Raw genomic sequence first — 19994 nt, forward strand, 5'->3', positions numbered from 1 at the left:
ACAAGTGTTGTTATTTGTTGTATTATATTATGAATATATCAAATGAAACTTATAAATATCAATCTTTATAGTAAGATGAGCATTTTACCTAAAGTGCATTTAAAAAAAAGAAAGTATAGCTATATGAATCTAATCTAATCTAATAAATTAAATTTGTATGTAACATCAATTTGGAAATCATAATAATAATATTGATGTAATACATGTTATGAGAATCGACTATAGTGCTTTGCTTTTACAAGATATCTTGTGTTTTCTGTTATTATTATTTACAATATCCTTCTAAAATTTGTTTATAAAATTGCGCATATATGTATTTAGATTTAAATCTCTAATCTAGTTTATTTATTATTTACTTAAATATGAAGTAATCTTTACCTGTGACCTGATATTTTGCTATTTATACTAGCAAGCTGCTTTTTAGAAAATATATCTGAATCCTCCAATACAGCCATAATATGTTCAGGTGATGATAAGTTGTGAACATGCAATACTGCTGTAAACGCTGATAGCATTTCCATATCTTCCAAAACTTGACTAAAAATATATTAGCAAATATTACAGGAACGTAAAGCATTATTCAAATTGAAAATAGTTACAATAAACAATTTTAATTTGAATTCAAACAGAAGTTTGCACAATTATTTCATGTTGTATTTATTATGCAAAACCTTTAGAGTAGAAAACTCTCAATAATATCACCACTAAATTACCGAAAAATGAATACTTACCGTCTGCTGGTAGTGCAGAATATAAGTAGCTTCCTCCCCTTTGGAGGCTGCTTCTTGAGCAGAACCAATAATGCTTGCAATGTGAGATTAGAATATCTGGGTCCAATAGACCCATAATCTAACAATCGTTCAATATTATCTACCAGTATGCAACTCAATGTAGATCTGTAAGCATCATCAAATATTTTCTTATGTACATACATTTTGCTGACTCAGTAAAACCCAACCATTTCTTCTGGTGATATTACTTTAACAAATGGAAAATCTGATAATTTAGCTAATTGAGCCGCTAGAGCTGTTTTTCCAGAGTTTGGTGGACCTTCTAATAAAACAGAAACAAGTCCAGAAGCATCTGGTGCTTTGGCTTGTTGAATAAATAAGGAACCATCTTCTAAAAGATTGGACACTGGAGTGCCCCAATTGATAATACCACGTGAAAGGAAATGTTCTAAAGCTTCAGCTGAAGTTCCAAATGCAGGTTTGATATCATTTTCCAAAGCATGCAAGAAATCAGAACGATTTACTAATAATTTCTCCATTGCTTCTGGATCAACTTCAACTTTGGATGCAGCTTTAATCAATCTATTCATTGCAGTACTTTGCGCAGCACGTACTAAACCTTCTAATTCAGCACCAGAGAAATTCTTTGTCAATGCTGCAAGTTCTTTATTATCGACATCTGGATTGATTTTATTAAATTCCCTCATTCTTTTTGTGTGTATATTTAAAATCTGGTGACGTCCTGCCTCATTTGGGAGGCCTATTTCCATCTGAACTTCTAAACGACCAGGACGCAACAAAGCTTCATCAATCATATCTCTGCGATTTGTCATTCCTATTACAAGAATATTATTCAGCTGCTCCACACCTGTGAAATAATATCAACTAGTTGAAGGTGCATTTAACCTGAAGGCAAGTTGCATGAACTTCCCGAAATGTGTAAATAATATACTTAATCGATCCAATTTTAGAATAAGCAACTTGATCTGCCTTTAACAATATTTTTTTATTTTATAATTATTAAGAAATTTATATTTATCACTATCATTGATTATAAAAAAAAAATATTTTTTATTCTTTTTTATTATTTTTAATATAATAATCTGAATACATAAGTGGTTCTCATTGTGACAAAATTGTATCGACGCATACGATTATTTTTCCAAATTGTAGAAAACGATGATAATTATTATAACTTGATTAAAGTAAAGAATTTCTTGGTCATTTCACGACCTTGGAGACGAAGTATATTTTCTAGGCAGAGGCTTCATATGTTTTTGATTTTTCAAAATAGGTTCGGTAGGATGAGCTTAAATGTGGACGAAAATTTAACACTTTTTTTCAACAGTTAATTACAAGAAAACGGCTAGGTAGATTTTCACCTAAAATTAATCAGTACCATTCCTAACTAATATCTTTCGAACAGTTTTTGATTTTTCAAAATCGGTTCGGTAGGATGAGCTTAAATGTGGACGAAAATTTCACACTTTTTTTCAACAGTTAATTACAAGAAAACGTATCGGTAGATTTTCACCTAAAATTAATTAGCATCATTCCCAAATGATATCTTTCGAACAGTTTTTGATTTTTCAAAATCGATTTGGTAGGATGAGCTTAAATGTGGACAAAAATTTTTTTTTTTCAAAATCGGTTCGGTAGGATGAGCTTTAAATGTGGACGAAAATTTCACACTTTTTTTCAACAGTTAATTACAAGAAAACGTATCGGTAGATTTTCACCTAAAATTAATTAGCATCATTCCCAAATGATATCTTTCGAACAGTTTTTGATTTTTCAAAATCGATTTGGTAGGATGAGCTTAAATGTGGACAAAAATTTAACACTTTTTTTCAACATTTAATTACAAGAAAACGGCTCGGTAGATTTCCACCTAAAATTAATCAGCATCATTCCCAAATGATATCTTTCGAACAGTTTTTGATTTTTCAAAATCGGTTCGGTAGGATGAGCTTAAATGTGGACGAAAATTTAACACTTTTTTTCAACAGTTAATTACAAGAAAACGGCTCGGTAGATTTTCACCTAAAATTAATCAGCATCATTCCCAAATGATATCTTTCGAACAGTTTTTGATTTTTTAAAATCGGTTCGGTAGGATGAGCTTGAATGTGGACGAAAATTTAACACTTTCTTTCAACAGTTAATTACAAGAAAAACGGCTCGGTAGATTTTCACCTAAAATTAATCAGCATCATTCCCAACTAATATCTTTCGAACAGTTTTTGATTTTTTAAAATCGGTTCGGTAGGATGAGCTTAAATGTGGACGAAAAGTTAAACACTTTTTTTCAAATTACAAAGAAACGGCTTGGCAGATCGTTGCACAAAACTCAGAGACGATAGTCCTCACCAAAATACATCAAATAGCTTTTAAATTTCTAAAATCGGTTCAGGCGTTTTTGAGAAAACGTCGATCAAAAGTCTAATTTTGACAAATGCCAAAAAGACCATACTGATTTTTGCAAACTTTGACGAATTTTTAAAGCTAAACCAGTTGTCGTAGGGCCGTAATATTTTAGTATGACCTAGAAAACTATGGTATCTATCGTCAAAAAAATAATCATAAAAATCGTCGAAATTTTTTTTTTTAAACTTTATTACAAGAAAACGGCCCGGCCGATCTTTACCAAAAACTAATCAGCACGATTCCCAACCAATATCTATCGAACGGTTTTTGAATTTTCAGAATCGATTCAGAATTGCAGGCTAAAACGTGGACGAAAAATTTTTCACTTTTCTGCAATTTACAAAGAAACGGCCCGGCCGATCGCCGCACAAAACTCAGAGACGATAGTCCTCATCGAGATACATCAAATGGCTTTTAAATTTTTGAAATCGGTCCAGCCGTTTTGGAGAAAACGTCGATTTACGGCAAAAAATCTGTTCACACACACACACACACACATACACACACACACACACACACATACTTTTTCCAAATTTGGTCTCATTCGATTCAGAATGGCTTGAAACGTCCAGAAAACATAAAATTAGCGATTCGGATTTTTTGATGAAAACATAAACTTCTCCTTCGGGAAGTTAATAAATTTTGAAAATTGAGGTACTTATAAGAATTAATATGTTTACATACCATCAATTTTAGCCAGCAATTGATTTACAACAGTATCGTGAACGCCTGTATTTCCAGCAACAGATCCACGTGATTTGCATATGGCATCTATTTCATCAAATATTATAATATGTAAGCCACTGTTGGGTCCACACTGTCAGAAAAAGAAATAAGTCATAAACTTTTCATAGAGCAATGTAAACTAATTTATAAAACTTGATAAAACTAAACTATATTTGAAAAATAAATCAAAAAAGAAAATATTGAAAAGAGAGATGAAATAAAGGTTTTATAATCTATTAAATTTTTTTAAACAAATTCCAATAAAAAATAAGTCTATAACAAACTTTTACATATTAATTATTGTGTATTAAAATACCCTCTTTTCTTCCTCCTCTGCATCAGCAAATAATCTTCTGATATTAGCTTCAGATTCTCCAACATATTTATCCAAAATTTGTGGGCCATTAACAATTTTTGGTTCTCTTGCATTTAACATAGTACCAATCTGACGTGCCATCAATGTCTTACCAGTGCCAGGTGGTCCATATAATAAAATTCCTTTAACATGTTTGCACCCTAAATATGATTAGAATAGATTATTATTGGAGTGCATTGTATCAAGACATTCATAGATATTTCTTTTTCAATAAATATCCAACCTAGCTGTTCAACTATTTCTGGTGGAAAAACTCTTGAAGCAAATGCTCTCCTGAATATTGCATTGAATTCTTTGTCCAAACCACCAATGCCCATTTTACCAAAGTCCCAATTTGGATTGATTATAGATTGTCTGGGCTGTACTCTAAAAATTAAAATATGAGAGTTGAATTTAAGCAATTTATATCAATATCATAATCTACAAAAGAGATAAATGACCCTTTAGATTTTCCAACAAGATTGAGGGAAGAATTTTCTGCTTTTTCAAATTGAATGACAGTATCTGGTAAGCACCGACCCATCTTAGTCTTACGTGGTTTTGCATCCACGCCTTCCTTAATTGCACCAACATCAACAGCTAAAAATTAGATAAAAATAAATAGCCATAAATTCTAAGTAAATAAGAATAAAACCGTGAATGTACCTTCCAGATCTTTCACAACCAATCCAAGTAATTTCTTATCTTGAAAAGCAAATGCAAGTTGTTGGCCAACTGTAAATGCTTGACCAGAGAACTGTTGAAGAAAGTGTCGGGCCATTTGATCAGTATCATAAGGTTCTAAAGTAGTCCTGTAAAATAAATATTTATCAACTATAGGCCAAAAAAATAAAGTACTACAATGACAAACAAATTATTATATACTTTTTCCGTTATAGGTAAAAAGTTAAAAACATAAATATTACAGAAAAAAAGTTAAAAAAACATAAATTCACAAGAAGACAAATGCAAAACTATTTTTCCAATAAATGAAATATGTTATAAAACATTAAAATAAAAATTTATGAATTAAATTTAAAGGAGAAACAGATCTTGTGTGTTACTATTGTTATAAGAACACTAGAAAAATATTTGTTTCAACAGCTTAAATCGTCAGTATACAGAGTTAATACATTTCTTACGTCTTTTTCTGCAAAAAGTCGGCTTCTAACATGATATTACACAAACAATCTGAGCTATTGTTTCCAAATCGATATGGCTTGACATCTATTTCTTGATTCAACGAAAGAGCAGCCCACTTTCTTTGAGGAAGAGAAAACCCAACTGTTCCCCTGGGGACTTCATGATGTTTACCAACAGTAAATATAAAGTGCTGAGATGGCCCTGTAGTTACTTCAATGTGTCTAAAACAAAACACGAAAGTAAAATATATGTATAATAAGAAATATCAAGTAATTATTTGCATACTTGATATCATCGCTCAGGTCTGAATTGTTTACAATTGCACAATTTGTAAGTGATAATTCATCAGTAGGGCAACGAGATACTTTCATACGCTGAAATAAAAAAATATATGTTTGTAAATATTCGAATAAGTAAACAATATTTAAATGTGGGTAACTGGTAGCTAATCATTTAATTTTATCTATTTGGTTAAATTTAATTTATTCAAAATGAAATTTGTTTACCATTCCAGCCATTTTGACTTATTATAAAATCAAAATAGTCTTCTGTAAAATCTATTTTAAAAATTTCTCCGCAATGCAGACGATCAATAATCACATCTGCTTGACATTTAGCAGCCCCCTTTGACAGTTGACAGTTGACAGTTGACAGTTTGACGTTTGTGCAAATTTTTGGATAACACTTTGGTTGTGGTTTTACTGCTATGTTGGTGTTACTGTTCTTTTGTGCGCATGATGACTAAATTTGACACACAATAAGCTTTTTTGTAACTCTAACCAGGTTCTACACAATTGATATAATGCCACGCACCTAGTTTATAGATCATAATTGCTTTAATTAAAGAAAAAATATTAACTTAATCGACATTTTCAATTTGTTTGGTTTATTAATTTGCTTGCGACTGCAGCGCTCTATCGGGCGTTGTTCGCAACTTAATCATTCTTTTAACTCTAAATGCTTATTTATCTATGCCTTGAAAATGATATCCTTCAAAGCTGTCATTGTGACATTTAGTACAAACGTCAAAAATAATGTGTTCAAAATAAACAACTCCTCGTGAAGTTTAAATAATGAATAGATTAAGTAAATAAATCTAATATACCTAGATAATAAGACATTATCATTAGTTTCAGTGATGTTCATTCGGTAACAAGTGCAAATTGAAAGAAATGATGATTTTATGACATGGGGTAATATTATCATATTTTATTTATTAATTTCATTCACAAAAATATAGAGTTAATGTTACTAAGTTTCGCTAACATAATTTTTATTTTAAATGCTATATTTATGCTAATGTTACTATTATAGTGTTGCTTGCTATTAATGAAAGAACTGGATTTATTAAATTTACAAAGTAATTAGACTTAATTTAAAACTATTTTACAGCTGATTTTCTGGTTGCTTTTCAATAATTTAAGAGTAATTGGACACAATATCTTTTGTTAAACTATTTTAAATCTGATTTCTGGTTGTTTTCTGTAGACTCTGTTTATAACTAAATTTAAAACTACTCACCTTCTTTAAATTAAAACGCATCATGCAAATTTAATTTAGTACCATTTCCTTATTAGATAAGTTTTATTAGTGTACACTTAGTTAACTATAAAGATAGAATAATGCAATCTAGACATTATCCGTTAATTAATTTTTTATTCAAAACCTTCACATCACCTCTATTCTATTCATAAATTAAAATAGACTCTCGATTTTAAATCATTCATATTTATAATGTACTGTTTTCTGTACTGATATCAATTAACAATATAAAAACCTTTAAATTGTTGCCACTCAGAAATTCAACTGAAACATAAGACTAAAACAGTCTGTTGCTCACTTTTAACCAACCCCACTTAACTGATGCAATATTTTAGAGAACTTAAGTAATTACTTGCTCATGAAAGATTTCATATATTCTTGAAACAAATAAAAACAAGTTATTTTATAATATTTCAGTTGTAAAAGAAGCTCGTACTCGATTGATTACTAATGCAAGTCAAAAAGTAAAACTATGTATATGCTTTATCTTAAAATAATTCCTTCCAGTGCATCGTACGTCAATTAAAGTATCACTGGAGTGACGTAATTTTATAAATATGTTATTCATTTGTATGTAATGATTCATATGTCTGCATATAAAGAATGACGAACCATAATGACATAAAAATAACGCATACAACTTTTTAATACTGATTAAACCTCGTGGGATATTTCACCATTTACCATCTTAATAGTTGCAGATGGCCCACCTGTTTCTTTAATGTCCATAATTATATTTATTTTATTATAATATTTTAATTTATTATCCCTAAAATTACTGTGGTGTCTCGCATAACGTGCTTAGTTAGTTCCGAAAGTAAATTCTCTATGTTTAAGTTAAAATTTAGTTATGAAAACTTGTTTGTTCATAGTAACTCTTAACATGTTAACTCTTTCGCCACAAAAGAGTTTTCCTCAAGAGTGACACTGCTGTTTGATCCATCAAGCCGCCCAGTATCTGTTACACAAAGCATTTGGAGATTTTTCAATCATTATCAATAAAAATGTACTCAAAAATTAAAAATTACATTTCTAAGAAACTAAAAACCGCAGTAATAAATTAGTATTCTCAATAATTTGACTAAGAGTGAAAATTGAAGCAAAATTCGATATATTTTATGTCATCGTTGAACGACACCCGTACACACAGGTCGTCAAGCTGATGCGACTTCCGTAGCAAAAGAGTTACAAAAATTGTTCGTTCTAGTATGAAATATGGCCATAACTAAAAAAAGCATATTTATAACTCATTAACAAAATACGTTAATTATCCATTATATTCAAAGGAGTAGCCTTGCTCCATTTCATACTCTTTTAGCATCTGCATTTTTAAAGAAACTGTCGTTAGTTGTTTGTTTCTGCATTTTTTCAAGACCTACCGAAGATGATGAACAAGCGAATCATTGTACAAATATTTTATTCTATTACCTCAACCATGTTTGGATACTGAACATTTGTGAATTCAATTTGACCAAAATGCAAAATGTTCTTTACTATTTTTCTCATTTTTTCTTGCTGCCTTTTATGCTCTTTTAGCGCCTGCATTTTGAAAGAAACTGTCGTTAGTTGTTTGTTTCTGTATCTTTTTTAAAACCTACCGAAGATGATGAGCAATCGTATCATTGTATAAATATTTCATTCTATTACCTCATCCATGTTTGGATACTGAACATTTGTGAATGCAATTTGACCAAAATGCAAAGTGTCCTTTATTACTTTTCTCATTTTTTCTACCTTTCATGCTCTTTTAGCACCTGCATTTTTAAAGAAACTGTCGTTAAGTAGTTGTTTGTTTCTGTATCTTTTTTAAAACCTACCGAAGATGATGAGCAATCTTATCATTGTATAAATATTTCATTCTATTACCTCAACCATGTTTGCATACTGAACATTTGTGAATGCAATTTGACCAAAATGCAAAATGTCCTTTATTATTTTTCTCATTTTTTCTTGCTGCCTTTTATGCTCTTTTAGCGCCTGCATTTTTAAAAGAAACTCTCGTTATTTGTTTGTTTCTGCATCTTTTTTAAGACCTGCCGAAGATGATGAACAAGCGTGTTTTGTATATAAATATTTCATTCTATTGCCTCAACCATGTTTGGATACTGAACATTTGTGAACTCAATTTGACCAAAATGCAAAATGTCCTTTATTATTCTTCTCATTTTTTCTTGCTGCCTTTTATGCTCTTTTAGCGCCTGCATTTTTAAAGAAATTGTCGTTAGTTGTTTGTTTCTGTATCTTTTTTAAAACATACCGAATATGATGGGCATTATTGTGTAAATATTTTATTCTATTACCTCAACCATGTTTGGATACTGAACATTTGTGAATGCAATTTGCCCAAAATGCAAAATGATAATTCTCTTCCAAACTTTTCTCAAAATACTTGGGTGATTATCTAATAACATAATGTATGTTTTTTCTCCAACAAGTATCCACTCTTTAAATACAACGTGGGTCACCTAAATTCTAATTGGGTCTAATTGGACTTCCGCTGAGTAGAAGTGACCATATTTTATTTAATGAAATGCGGAAATAAATGAAACGGATTATATTGTGTGAGAGAGCGGGGGTGGGGGGTGTTGGTGAGCTAAAAATTTATATGCACATTTTTTTGGTTCAAATTTTCTAGTAAAAATATATTAAAAAAAATATTGGCAATCAAAATATTTTTAAAAATCCGGGACATTGCTTTTAGAAAAAGTAGGGACGCAAGGCAGAAAATCGGGACTGTCCCGCCCAATCCGGGACGTATGGTCACTTTATGAGTACGGACAACTTATTTTTCACTACAAAAAATGGTAACGATGCAGTACGTTGTGTGAAACATTTATTATATGAAGCGTTCATTGTGCGATGCACCACCTATTTTTTATATGCAATTCTTAAAAAAATAGTAGCACGTGTCGAAGGTATGACAAAAATATGATAAACATTTCGAATTTTGAGGCCAACAAACATTCAATTGTCTATTTTTTGTTGTTCTGTTGGACTAAAATGTTCTTTATAGCTTTTCCCATTTTTTTGATAATCCTCTTCCAATTTTTTTTTTAAATCCTTGAGTGATCTAATAACAAGTATCCATTGCTTGTAAGTTTTTTTTCCAACAAGTATTCACTCCTTAAATACAACGTGGGTATGGTGATCAGACATCAACATATTCTGATGTGTTGATGTCTGATATTCACATATTCACGTGGTTCAAGTACATAGCATACTTTAGTTTGTTTTTGATATGTAAAGAAAGTGGGATATTTCTTATACATTATCTTTCGAAGGGGATGAAACCTTTTCTTCTACTGCATTTCTTGCTCATCAACATCGTACATCTTTTTTGCATGTGTTATTAGAACTACAATATAGATATTGATGACAAATATAGACATACGATATAGATATACATGACAAATATTTAGTGTCGAAACGGCCAAAATATATAATTTTTAAAACCTATCGTTTACTTATTTATATACATGTATTTGTGTTGTAATAGAAGAAGTTGATTGCAGGTTCAAATTAGAAAAATATGAGTTCTACACATTGGCGGCATTTCTGCTTTGTTTCATATTTGCTTTTTTAACATTTATGAATACCAATTCATTAAAAAATGATTACGATACAGGTAAAACAATGAAGTTACACAATTTAATTTACACAATAGTATTGTCTATCATTTTAAATCTATTTGTAGACACCCTTAAACAAAAATTGGTATGTTATTACAATCTACCACATAGAAACCAGTCTCTTCAACCTCAACGTTTAGATCCTTTTCTATGTACGCATATTATTGTTGGATTTTTGGAAATCAATAGCAATTCAATTATTATTGAAGAAAGGGATATACATGTAAGTACATTTCATATTGTATATCGCATATATTAATAATTATATATTGATTAAGATATTTTTAAAACGTAAATTCGGATGCTTAATTATGATGTGATAATGCTGTAGTATTCACGACTATAACATCAAATTTTTATTAAAGAAATTACTCTTCGTTAGTGCAGAAACGGTATGGGCTTAATAAATAAGCAAGTATGGGCTTGAATCGTATTTAAACGATTTATACGTAGATTTATTTCATAGGTCTTCTTGAAAAAAAAAATTCGATACATACCGATTCTCAATTTCTCAGCTAAGGCCCCAAAAATCCAAAATCATTTGGTGATCATTAACGGGGGGCGTTCATTAATTAGGTGAGCCTTAAAGGGGAAGACGAGGTTTGACAAAGAAAAAAACAGATATCACGTGCATTTATTTTTTACCTCAATTTAAAAAATACAAGTGATATTTGGTGAGGGAGGGGGTGGTAATTTTAAATATCACTACGTATCACTAAGGGGGGAGATCCAATAATGCTTAGAAATTGCTCACGCCATTAATGCACGCCCCCAAAAGTAGACGTATATCATTAAAAATTTGCGAAAGTAGCCCCTTTATTCGAACTCAATTTCTATCGGAACTTTAAAAGTTATCGTAAAATAATCAACGTAGTTTAATTCATAATCGTAAAATAATTAATGTAGATCAGTTAAATAATTATTTGCTCGTGTATAAAACTGTGGACTAATTGTTTGAACTCATAGCATATAATTGAAATAATCTGGACAAAGGAAAAATGGGTGTAAAATAGACAAAATTAGAAAGTCTTTAGAGGGAAAAATATGTCGAATATAATGAAATTTACGTATAAATGGATAATGATAAAATGTAGGTTTTTTCTGATAATTTGTTATACTTTTATATGTATTTTTCATAATTTGAGATATTATGAAATGAGAGTAAAAAAAGTATTTTTTTTAAATATCAATATTTTTTGAGTTTTAATGCAATTAAACTGTTGGAATACATCAAAGTCTTTCCATTCAAATTAATTCTTATAGTTTTGCACACACAGAGAATTTTGATGATATAAATATTGAATAATTAATAACAACTGTAATTATTATAAATAATATTCTTAACACGAATTTTTTTTTACTGAAAACTACTCAAAAACTTATTTCCTTATAAATATCATACATATTTAAACTCAAAAAACTATTGTCCTTTCTGAAATGTGTCTGTTTTTGAATAATATTAAAAAACTTAAAAAAATGAAGCTATTTCTGAAGACTTTCTGCAAAAAACTTTTATTGGCTCGACTGTAAGTCAAACATTTCTGCACTAGAGAAGACGAAACTTACTAAAAGTTAGATATTTCAACATTAACACAAAACACGCACTAAATAAATATACTAAATATAATTTTTGTACTTTTTTTAAGGTATATGAGACTGTAGTTAAATTGAAACAAATTAATAAAAATCTGAAAGTAATGCTTTCTGTTGGCGGAAATAGAGAGGACAGCGAGTTTTCTGCAATGATAAAAAATCATGCAAATCGTAAAGAGTATGTGCATTATATGAAAATTATAGTGCTCAATAATTAATTATTTGCACTGACTAACTAATATACTATTGTACTAACTAACAAATTTCTAATCCAGGTTTATAGGTTCATTAAAGTATATTTTGCGAAAGTACAAATTAGATGGGGTAGATTTGGATTGGGAATTTCCTGGCCTTAATCCTGGTCGTGACGGAATGTTTAATAATCGTGAGAGGCAACATTTTTCACAATTATTACGTGAAATCAGAATGGAGTATGTCAGAGAGAAAAGGGATTATATTTTAAGTACAGCTGTTGCAGCTCCTAGAACAATTGTGGACATATCATATGACGTATTAGAGTTGAATAAATATGTAGACTTTGTAAATGTTATGACATATGATTTTCATTTCTATAGCAAATTCACACCATTTACAGGTTTGTTATTAAAGTATATAATATACTTATTTTAAAAGCATGAGCAACTTGTTTAGTATGCGCAATCCAAAAAGCAATTTCTTAAGGAATATGATAAATCAAGTTTTTTTTTCTGAAATTTATAACACGTCCTGGCATCATTCGGTTATTAAGTATAAGTTCTGGTTTTATTCCTTTATAAATATATGGACACGCTTTCATAGTCCTCATAAATATCACTATTTTCCTCCGTTACTCACTCATGTTTATAATTTATATTTGTTTTCAATTCTAGTTGCTCCGTGCAGCAGGCAGTTCTTTCCCCAATATGGACCCAGTACAGTTTCCTTTTTTTTAAAATAATTCTGGTCCTTTCATCTACCAATTTTGAACGCACTTCCCTGTTTGTTGCTTTGTAGGTACATATTATCTTCTTCATATTTCTCTAATCCATTTAGAGCGCTCCAGATTGTTTCATTGACCTTCTTTAGATAATGTAAATTACAGAATAATGTAAAGTAAAGTTTGTTTTTATAAAATTTTGCTTTGTAACATGAAAAATAAATACACTTTTTGACCTCATCATTTACTTCATTAATAACAAATTTTATTTTGTTGCTCTGCTGACTGTTGTATATTCCTTTATTTGATATATATTAGTTTTTATTAAAAATTTACCAATCAAATATTTTATATTCTGTGAGCAACTTAAAAAATAAATGCACTCTCATATTAATAAATAAACTCTCTCCTATTAGTTTTCTCTCTAAAATTGTGTTTTAAAGTATGGTGAAATGTTATATTGCATGATTTTGTACAATATTGGCAAATATTATATTTATATTTAATGCTACAAGATCTATAAAATGAAATTCACAACTGAGGTTGCTATTCAAATGGATATAGTATAATATGGGTTAAAACATAATGCTTACTGATCTTGAACCCTTAAAATATTGTTGCATCAATAATCAGTAATATTATAAATACATTTGTACATATTTTAACCAGCAACCTTAAAAACACAATGTTATGTTAACAATTTTAATAAAATATTAAATAGAGCATTTTAATAAAAAAAAACGTAAAATTGATAGCTTTAAATTTTTTTTTACTGCAGGTTTGAATGCACCACTATATGCTAGTTCTAATGATATTTTATACTGGTCTACACTAAATATAAACTTCACCGTAAATTATTGGTTAAACAGTGGTATGCAAAAAGAAAAGATCATGGTAGGACTCCCAACATATGGGCATTCATTTACGTAAGTGCTTTTGTAATTATATATATATATGATCATGTAAAAAATCCTGCATTAATTAATACATAAAGAAAACTACTTTATAGTTTGTTGAATCCTCTTAATAACAAAATTCAAAGTCCAGCTAGTGGCTATGGACGTTTAGGTGAGAATGGCTTTGTGACCTATCCCGAAGTAAATTGGTTCATCAGACACAATATATTTGTTGATCTTCAATTCGATGAAACTTCATGTTCTCCATATGTATCTGGTGGTAATGAATGGATTTCATTCGAGAATACAAGAAGTATTGAATGCAAGGTTAGTCTCATGAATATCAATTACTACACAATAGTAATAATTCTCATAATAAAAATAATAATTCTATTCAAGTCAAAATATATTAAAGACAACAAATTTGGAGGAGCAATGATTTATTCTCTCAATAGTGATGATTTCCAAGCAAATGCGAATACGTTTCCATTGACAAAAATAGTAAAACAAATATTAAAATTATGATGATAATTTTAGCTACAAGAACTTATAGGAAATCAATATTATAATTATTAGTACACAATAATGAGAACAATATACGAGGAACATACTTCACATTTAAAAATTTGTTAATAATTATTAGTATTTTGAAAAACATTATCACTGGGTGTTTAATTGCATTTAAAAAAATATATACCTTCTGAATATATTTTAGTGCAATATTCATTATTGCAAATAAAATATTTTTCATATTTTGAATAACCAAGTACATATACATTCCACAAATAATTAACTTTAATTCAAATTAAACAGAACTTTTGTCTTTTCTAGCCAGACATTGTACATTTAAAACAAACAAAGATCTTACTCTGTTATGTAGTCTTAGGTTCATGCAGAACCATTTGTACAAATTATTTTGTAAATACATATTAATTCAATAAACTATTGCGTGTTACTGTAAATTTTTTAGAAAATATTTGCACATATACAAGAATATCGATTAATAATTGGAACTCTCAGAACTAAGTATACATAAATTCATCTCAATTGCAAAACTAATAAACCTTAAAACATAGCCACGATTGTTAAAAATAATGACTTAGCTTATTAATAATGAAATATAAATAAGTAAACATATACCATATTAAAATGTGTTAACAATATTTTATAATGACTATATCACATAATAAATAATTATATATTATGATTATATCTAAATGACTTAATATAAAAACTATTTGATCAACAGAAGAAATTTTTTTACCTGATTACATATTATATATGTAAATAAATGTTTTTGGTCACCTGATTTCTTCCGTAAATAAGTAAAAGAAAAATAGATGAGTATGATTGCTAGTACTTGTTTTTTTTGACATAAAACATGATTGACGTATGTCAATTTAGTGAAGGAATACGACCCAGCCAATTAATCTCAATGTTTGGCCACTTTGTTTGGAGACATGTAAGCATTGTATTTGAAGGGCAAACACTTTTCAAATCACATTCTAGCAGAACAGCCATACCTCGTTGATATGTCACCTATCAAGCAAAATTATATATTAAATATAATATACAACATGATGTCACAGAACTCAACATTTCCTAAAAACTTAGGCAATTGTGTAATTATTTTTGACTAGAGACCAATTATTTACGATTACGAATCCAAAGGTCACAGTTTGACCAAAGGTCAAGACTGCACTAAAAAAACTCTAAAATAAAACTCATATTTTTCAAACTATGCGAGATTTTTTTTTCTAATTTTTTTCATGATAGTTATGATCAATATTATCGTTTCTGGGTCACCCTGTATGATATCTTTGTATCTATAGTAAAAAAAAGATGTAACAGGTATCTTGTTATTGTCATTAGATCTTGGCAATTCATTATAGTGATATAAAAAGACCAATTATTTATGATTATGAATCCAAAGCTTAAATAAACAAAGTTAATAAAAATAGTCAAAAAATGGTCACAGATTGACCAAAGGTCAAAGCTGCACTTGAAAACTCAAATATAATTTTCACACATTTTTGTCAGATTTTTTTTTTCTAATTTTTTTCATGATAGTTATGATCAATACTATCGCTTCTGGGATACCTCGAATGATATCTTTGTAACTATAGTATAAAAAAATGTAACAGGTACCTTGTTATTGGCATTAGATCTTGGCAATCCATTATAGTGATATAAAGTGAAACAATCAGGAGTAGAACGCTTTTCACCAGAAAAAAATTCATCCATAAACGCATTCAATAATATTATACCTAAGTTCTCTGCATCCAACTTTTTACGCATTATATCAACACTGTGAAATAAAAATCAGTTAAAATCGAATTTTTTAAAAATTAATGCATAACAAATGTTTATACTCACTATTCTGGATCACTAACTAAATTTAAAGCACATAAAACATCCTGTAATAATATACTAGAAATAAAGTTATTTCCTTCTGGATCAAACTGTTTAAAAACTCGGCGAGCAGACTCACTGGCTGTCTCTGGAGACACCAGTAACTTCTCAAAACTGAACAGAACTGTATTCAAAAATGCATGAAGATTATGAGTAATATATGACGATATGAAAAAAAAATATATAAAATAACTTACCTGTTAAGTGAGTTTCTGAACCCATTACCCAGACAGGATTTTTTGGATTTTTGAAAAATGAGCCAACAGTACAATACCTCATTTGTTCCATGAGGGTTATGAAACCTATATCTGCTTGTTGGTCAATGCCTCGAAGCTCTATAATAAAATATTAAATTAGTCAATTAAAAACTACTGCGTAAAGCTCTTACTTCAATTTAAAAAGCAGTATTTTCTTTCCAAACCATACTCAAAGAAATTTTTCCCATATAAAACCAAAAACGCAAACTCAACATGAAAAATGTATTACTATTAATGTATAGTAAAAATTTCAAATGTTAAAATAATCCTCAGTATATTTGCATGAATAAATTATGACTATATAATTAATATACATTTGAAGTGACGAATTACAAAATGAATCACTATCATCAAACCATCAAAATATTTCTATGGAGGGAAATTCATTGTTACAACTGACAAAATTTTTCATTTCTGGCTCAAAGCTCTTATATCTAAGCAACGATTCACTTCTGTGACGGTTCGTATCACAAAACACTGTATTTGTACAATGTTGATAATTGTTATTTAGTTCAATTCATATATGAAACTAATGGGAAGCTTGTGATAAAACCTTAATATATAATATTAGCCAGGCCTTATTCATTGAAAACAAAACCAGCATTCACTAAAATTTGCCTAGCTTCAAACACCCAGCGTCAGTGAATCGATGTGTAGCAACAAGTTCTTAATGCTGGTATAATAATAAATAATTTAAGCTTTCATATTGAGATTAATGGCTTTCATGTACTAAACTAAAATTTGATATTCAATTTTATTATAACTTAATCAAAAGACAGCTATTATGGTACATTATATGTAGTTCATATTTACACCAGAGCGATGATTGCTGGTTGATTTTACACTATATTGTATTGCATTTCAGCTTAATAGTTTTGTTATATTATTATTTGGTATAATATGTAATTATTGTATAATTACATATTATATATTGTGAAACAAAATTCGAATTCAAATAGTAATAACAATACTTAAATTTAAATTTTTAATTAATACTTCCCTAATATTATGGCAACATTAGATTCATAGCTTTTCTTAGCTTCCTGAATGTGAAAACAAAGAAAGGGAAACACCTATGCATCATGCATTATCTGAAGTATCAACTATAAATTCATCATTTCTTTTCTAAAAAAAAAAAATTTTAACTAAAAATAAATGATAAATAAAATAACCAAAAACTAAAGAGAAATCTAAATAGGTTGTCTTCTTCCAACATAGATATACAGTACAGGCCAAAAGTTCCCGGACACATAAAAAAAATCTCATTTTCTGAGTTTTTAGCTATATTTTTCATATAAAAATAATTTTATTCAAGTTAGTTTTGTACATTCTATGTAGTATTAATATTTAGTGATTGATTTGTAACCAATTTGTGAGAAATGATAGACTAATTAGCAATGAAAATGTTAAAATGTCACTGCAGTCGATTTTCCTGAATATGACCACCCTTTGCTTTGATCACTGCAGCGCATATTTTTGGTAATCTTTCGACGATTTTTTGCAATGTTTGCGCAGGTATGTTCTTCCAGGACTCGTTAAGGGATTCCACAGGGCAGGAAAGCTGTTTGGATGCAAATCCTTCACGCGGCGCTTAAGCTCGTCCTATAACAGTTCTATTGGATTAAGATCCGGCGATTGTGCAGGCCACTCAATTATTTGAAGTATTTTTGAAGAATTTATCGTCTGAAAAGTTATTTTGAAAGAAACAGGCAAATCATATCGCGATATCGCCAGAATACTACAGGTACTTAAAAGTACAGCACAAAATGCAGTGGCAAGATATCATGAAACAGGCATCAATACTGATCGAATTCGATCTGGTCGACCTCGGAAAACCTCAAATAAAGTCGATGACAAGATATACAACATCAGCAATGCAAATCGATTCAAGTCCGCTTCAGATATCCGGGCTCAAATCAATGAACGGTTAGATGAGCCAATATCACTCACGACGGTCAAGCGCCGGCTTCGAGAAAAAGGTATGATTGGTCGTGTTGCCATCAAAAAACCACTTCTGCGAGCAGTAAATAAACAAAAGAGATTGCAATTTGCCAAAACCCACTTAAATTGGACCATCGATCAATGGAAATCAGTGTTATGGTTGGATGAGTCAAAATTCGAACTTTTCGGAAATCATCGACGTCAGTATTGTCGTAGGAAGGGTAATGAAAGACTCAATTCTAAGTGTATTGCGCCGAAGGTGAAGCACGGTGGTGGTTGAGTGATGGCTTGGGGTTGTTTTGGATTCAATGGAGTTGGCTCGCTTGTCAAAATAGATGGAACTTTAAAGAAAGAACAGTATCATAGCATACTTCAGCGCCACGCCATTTCATCTGGTCTTAATTTAATTGGTCCAAAATTTATTTTTCAACAAGATAATGACCCTAAACACACTTCCCGACTCTGTGCCAATTATTTGGAGGAAATAATTGAGTTGCCTCCACAATCGCCGGATCTTAATCCAATAGAACTGTTGTGGGACGAGCTTAAATGCCGCGTGAAGAATTTGCATCCAACCAGCTTTCCCTGCCCTGCTTTAACGAGTCCTGGAAGAACATACCTGCGCAAACATTGCAAAAACTCGTCGAAAGATTACCAAAAATATGCGCTGCAGTGATCAAAGCAAAGGGTGGTCATATTCAGGAAAATCGACTGCAGTGACATTTTAACATTTCATTGCTAATTAGTCTATCATTTCTCACAAATTGGTTACAAATCAGTCACTAAATATTAATACTACGTAGAATGTACAAAACTAACTTGAATAAAATTATTTTTATATGAAAAATATAGCTAAAAACTCAGAAATGAGATTTTTTTCATGTGTCCGGAAACTTTTGGCCTGTTCTGTATGCTCACATATATATATCACTCAGTTAAAAGTCCTAAAGAATAAACCAAATGTTTAGGCACTTACTAAGTCCTCCGATGTCTTGCACATGATCCCAAACATGAGCAACAGCTTTACCAGTTAGCATAAGATTTATCAATCCTTGAGATCCATATCCGTAAGTATCATGAATAAGAGGTTCCGAAGTGTCATTTAATTCATTTTTAACTTGATCAATTCCCTAAAAAATGTCACTATCACTAAACAGCTGACAAAACATACTGATCAAATAATATACATTATGGTAAATATAGATATATACTCAAGAATCGGAAATGTTGAATTAATTATTGCTAATACTGTAATAATATGTACTAAAATTAAAACTGACAAAATACTTTCACTGAGGTTTAGTTGTAATTTTATGTTTGTAAATTAACTATAAGTACTGTACACTTACATTATTCTACTCATAAATTAACTCACTTTCGTTAATCTTTATATTTACACTAATTTTCTAAACATTATGTTGTTTCA

General features: G+C 29.8%; 3 protein-coding genes across 3 annotated transcripts in view; 1 reads left to right on the forward strand and 2 right to left on the reverse strand.

The window, feature by feature from the left end:
• Positions 1-374: 374 nt before the first annotated feature.
• On the reverse strand, positions 375-6108 carry LOC113376029 (vesicle-fusing ATPase 1-like). The gene is given in 10 exon segments (XM_026615958.1): positions 375-537; positions 732-1599; positions 3843-3975; positions 4201-4400; positions 4484-4626; positions 4701-4839; positions 4906-5051; positions 5382-5603; positions 5668-5756; positions 5889-6108. Coding segments are annotated over 10 exon segments (2115 nt in total). The 5' UTR covers positions 5901-6108.
• Positions 6109-10512: 4404 nt separating this feature from the next.
• Positions 10513-14557, forward strand: LOC113376030 (acidic mammalian chitinase-like). The gene is made up of 7 exons (XM_026615960.1): positions 10513-10549; positions 10619-10776; positions 12200-12324; positions 12422-12741; positions 13841-13988; positions 14072-14285; positions 14358-14557. Exons 1-7 carry the CDS (start codon positions 10513-10515, stop codon positions 14481-14483), a joined length of 1128 nt encoding a protein of 375 aa, XP_026471745.1. The 3' UTR covers positions 14484-14557.
• Positions 14558-15260: 703 nt separating this feature from the next.
• Positions 15261-19994, reverse strand: part of LOC113376031 (ubiquitin carboxyl-terminal hydrolase MINDY-3 homolog) — a 6530-nt gene continuing 1796 nt past the window's right edge. Inside the window, exons 2-6 of the mRNA XM_026615961.1 lie at positions 19545-19698; positions 16568-16705; positions 16335-16494; positions 16107-16266; positions 15261-15497 (exon numbers count right to left, since the gene is read on the reverse strand). Coding sequence (XP_026471746.1) covers positions 15354-15497; positions 16107-16266; positions 16335-16494; positions 16568-16705; positions 19545-19698 — 756 coding nt within the window. The 3' untranslated portion in view covers positions 15261-15353. The remainder of the gene's footprint in view (positions 15498-16106; positions 16267-16334; positions 16495-16567; positions 16706-19544; positions 19699-19994) is intronic.

Source organism: Ctenocephalides felis, unplaced genomic scaffold (assembly GCF_003426905.1).
Source record: "Ctenocephalides felis isolate EL2017-DRISC unplaced genomic scaffold, ASM342690v1 CF-g0.4_SCAFFOLD_01886, whole genome shotgun sequence".
Taxonomy (NCBI): domain Eukaryota; kingdom Metazoa; phylum Arthropoda; class Insecta; order Siphonaptera; family Pulicidae; genus Ctenocephalides; species Ctenocephalides felis.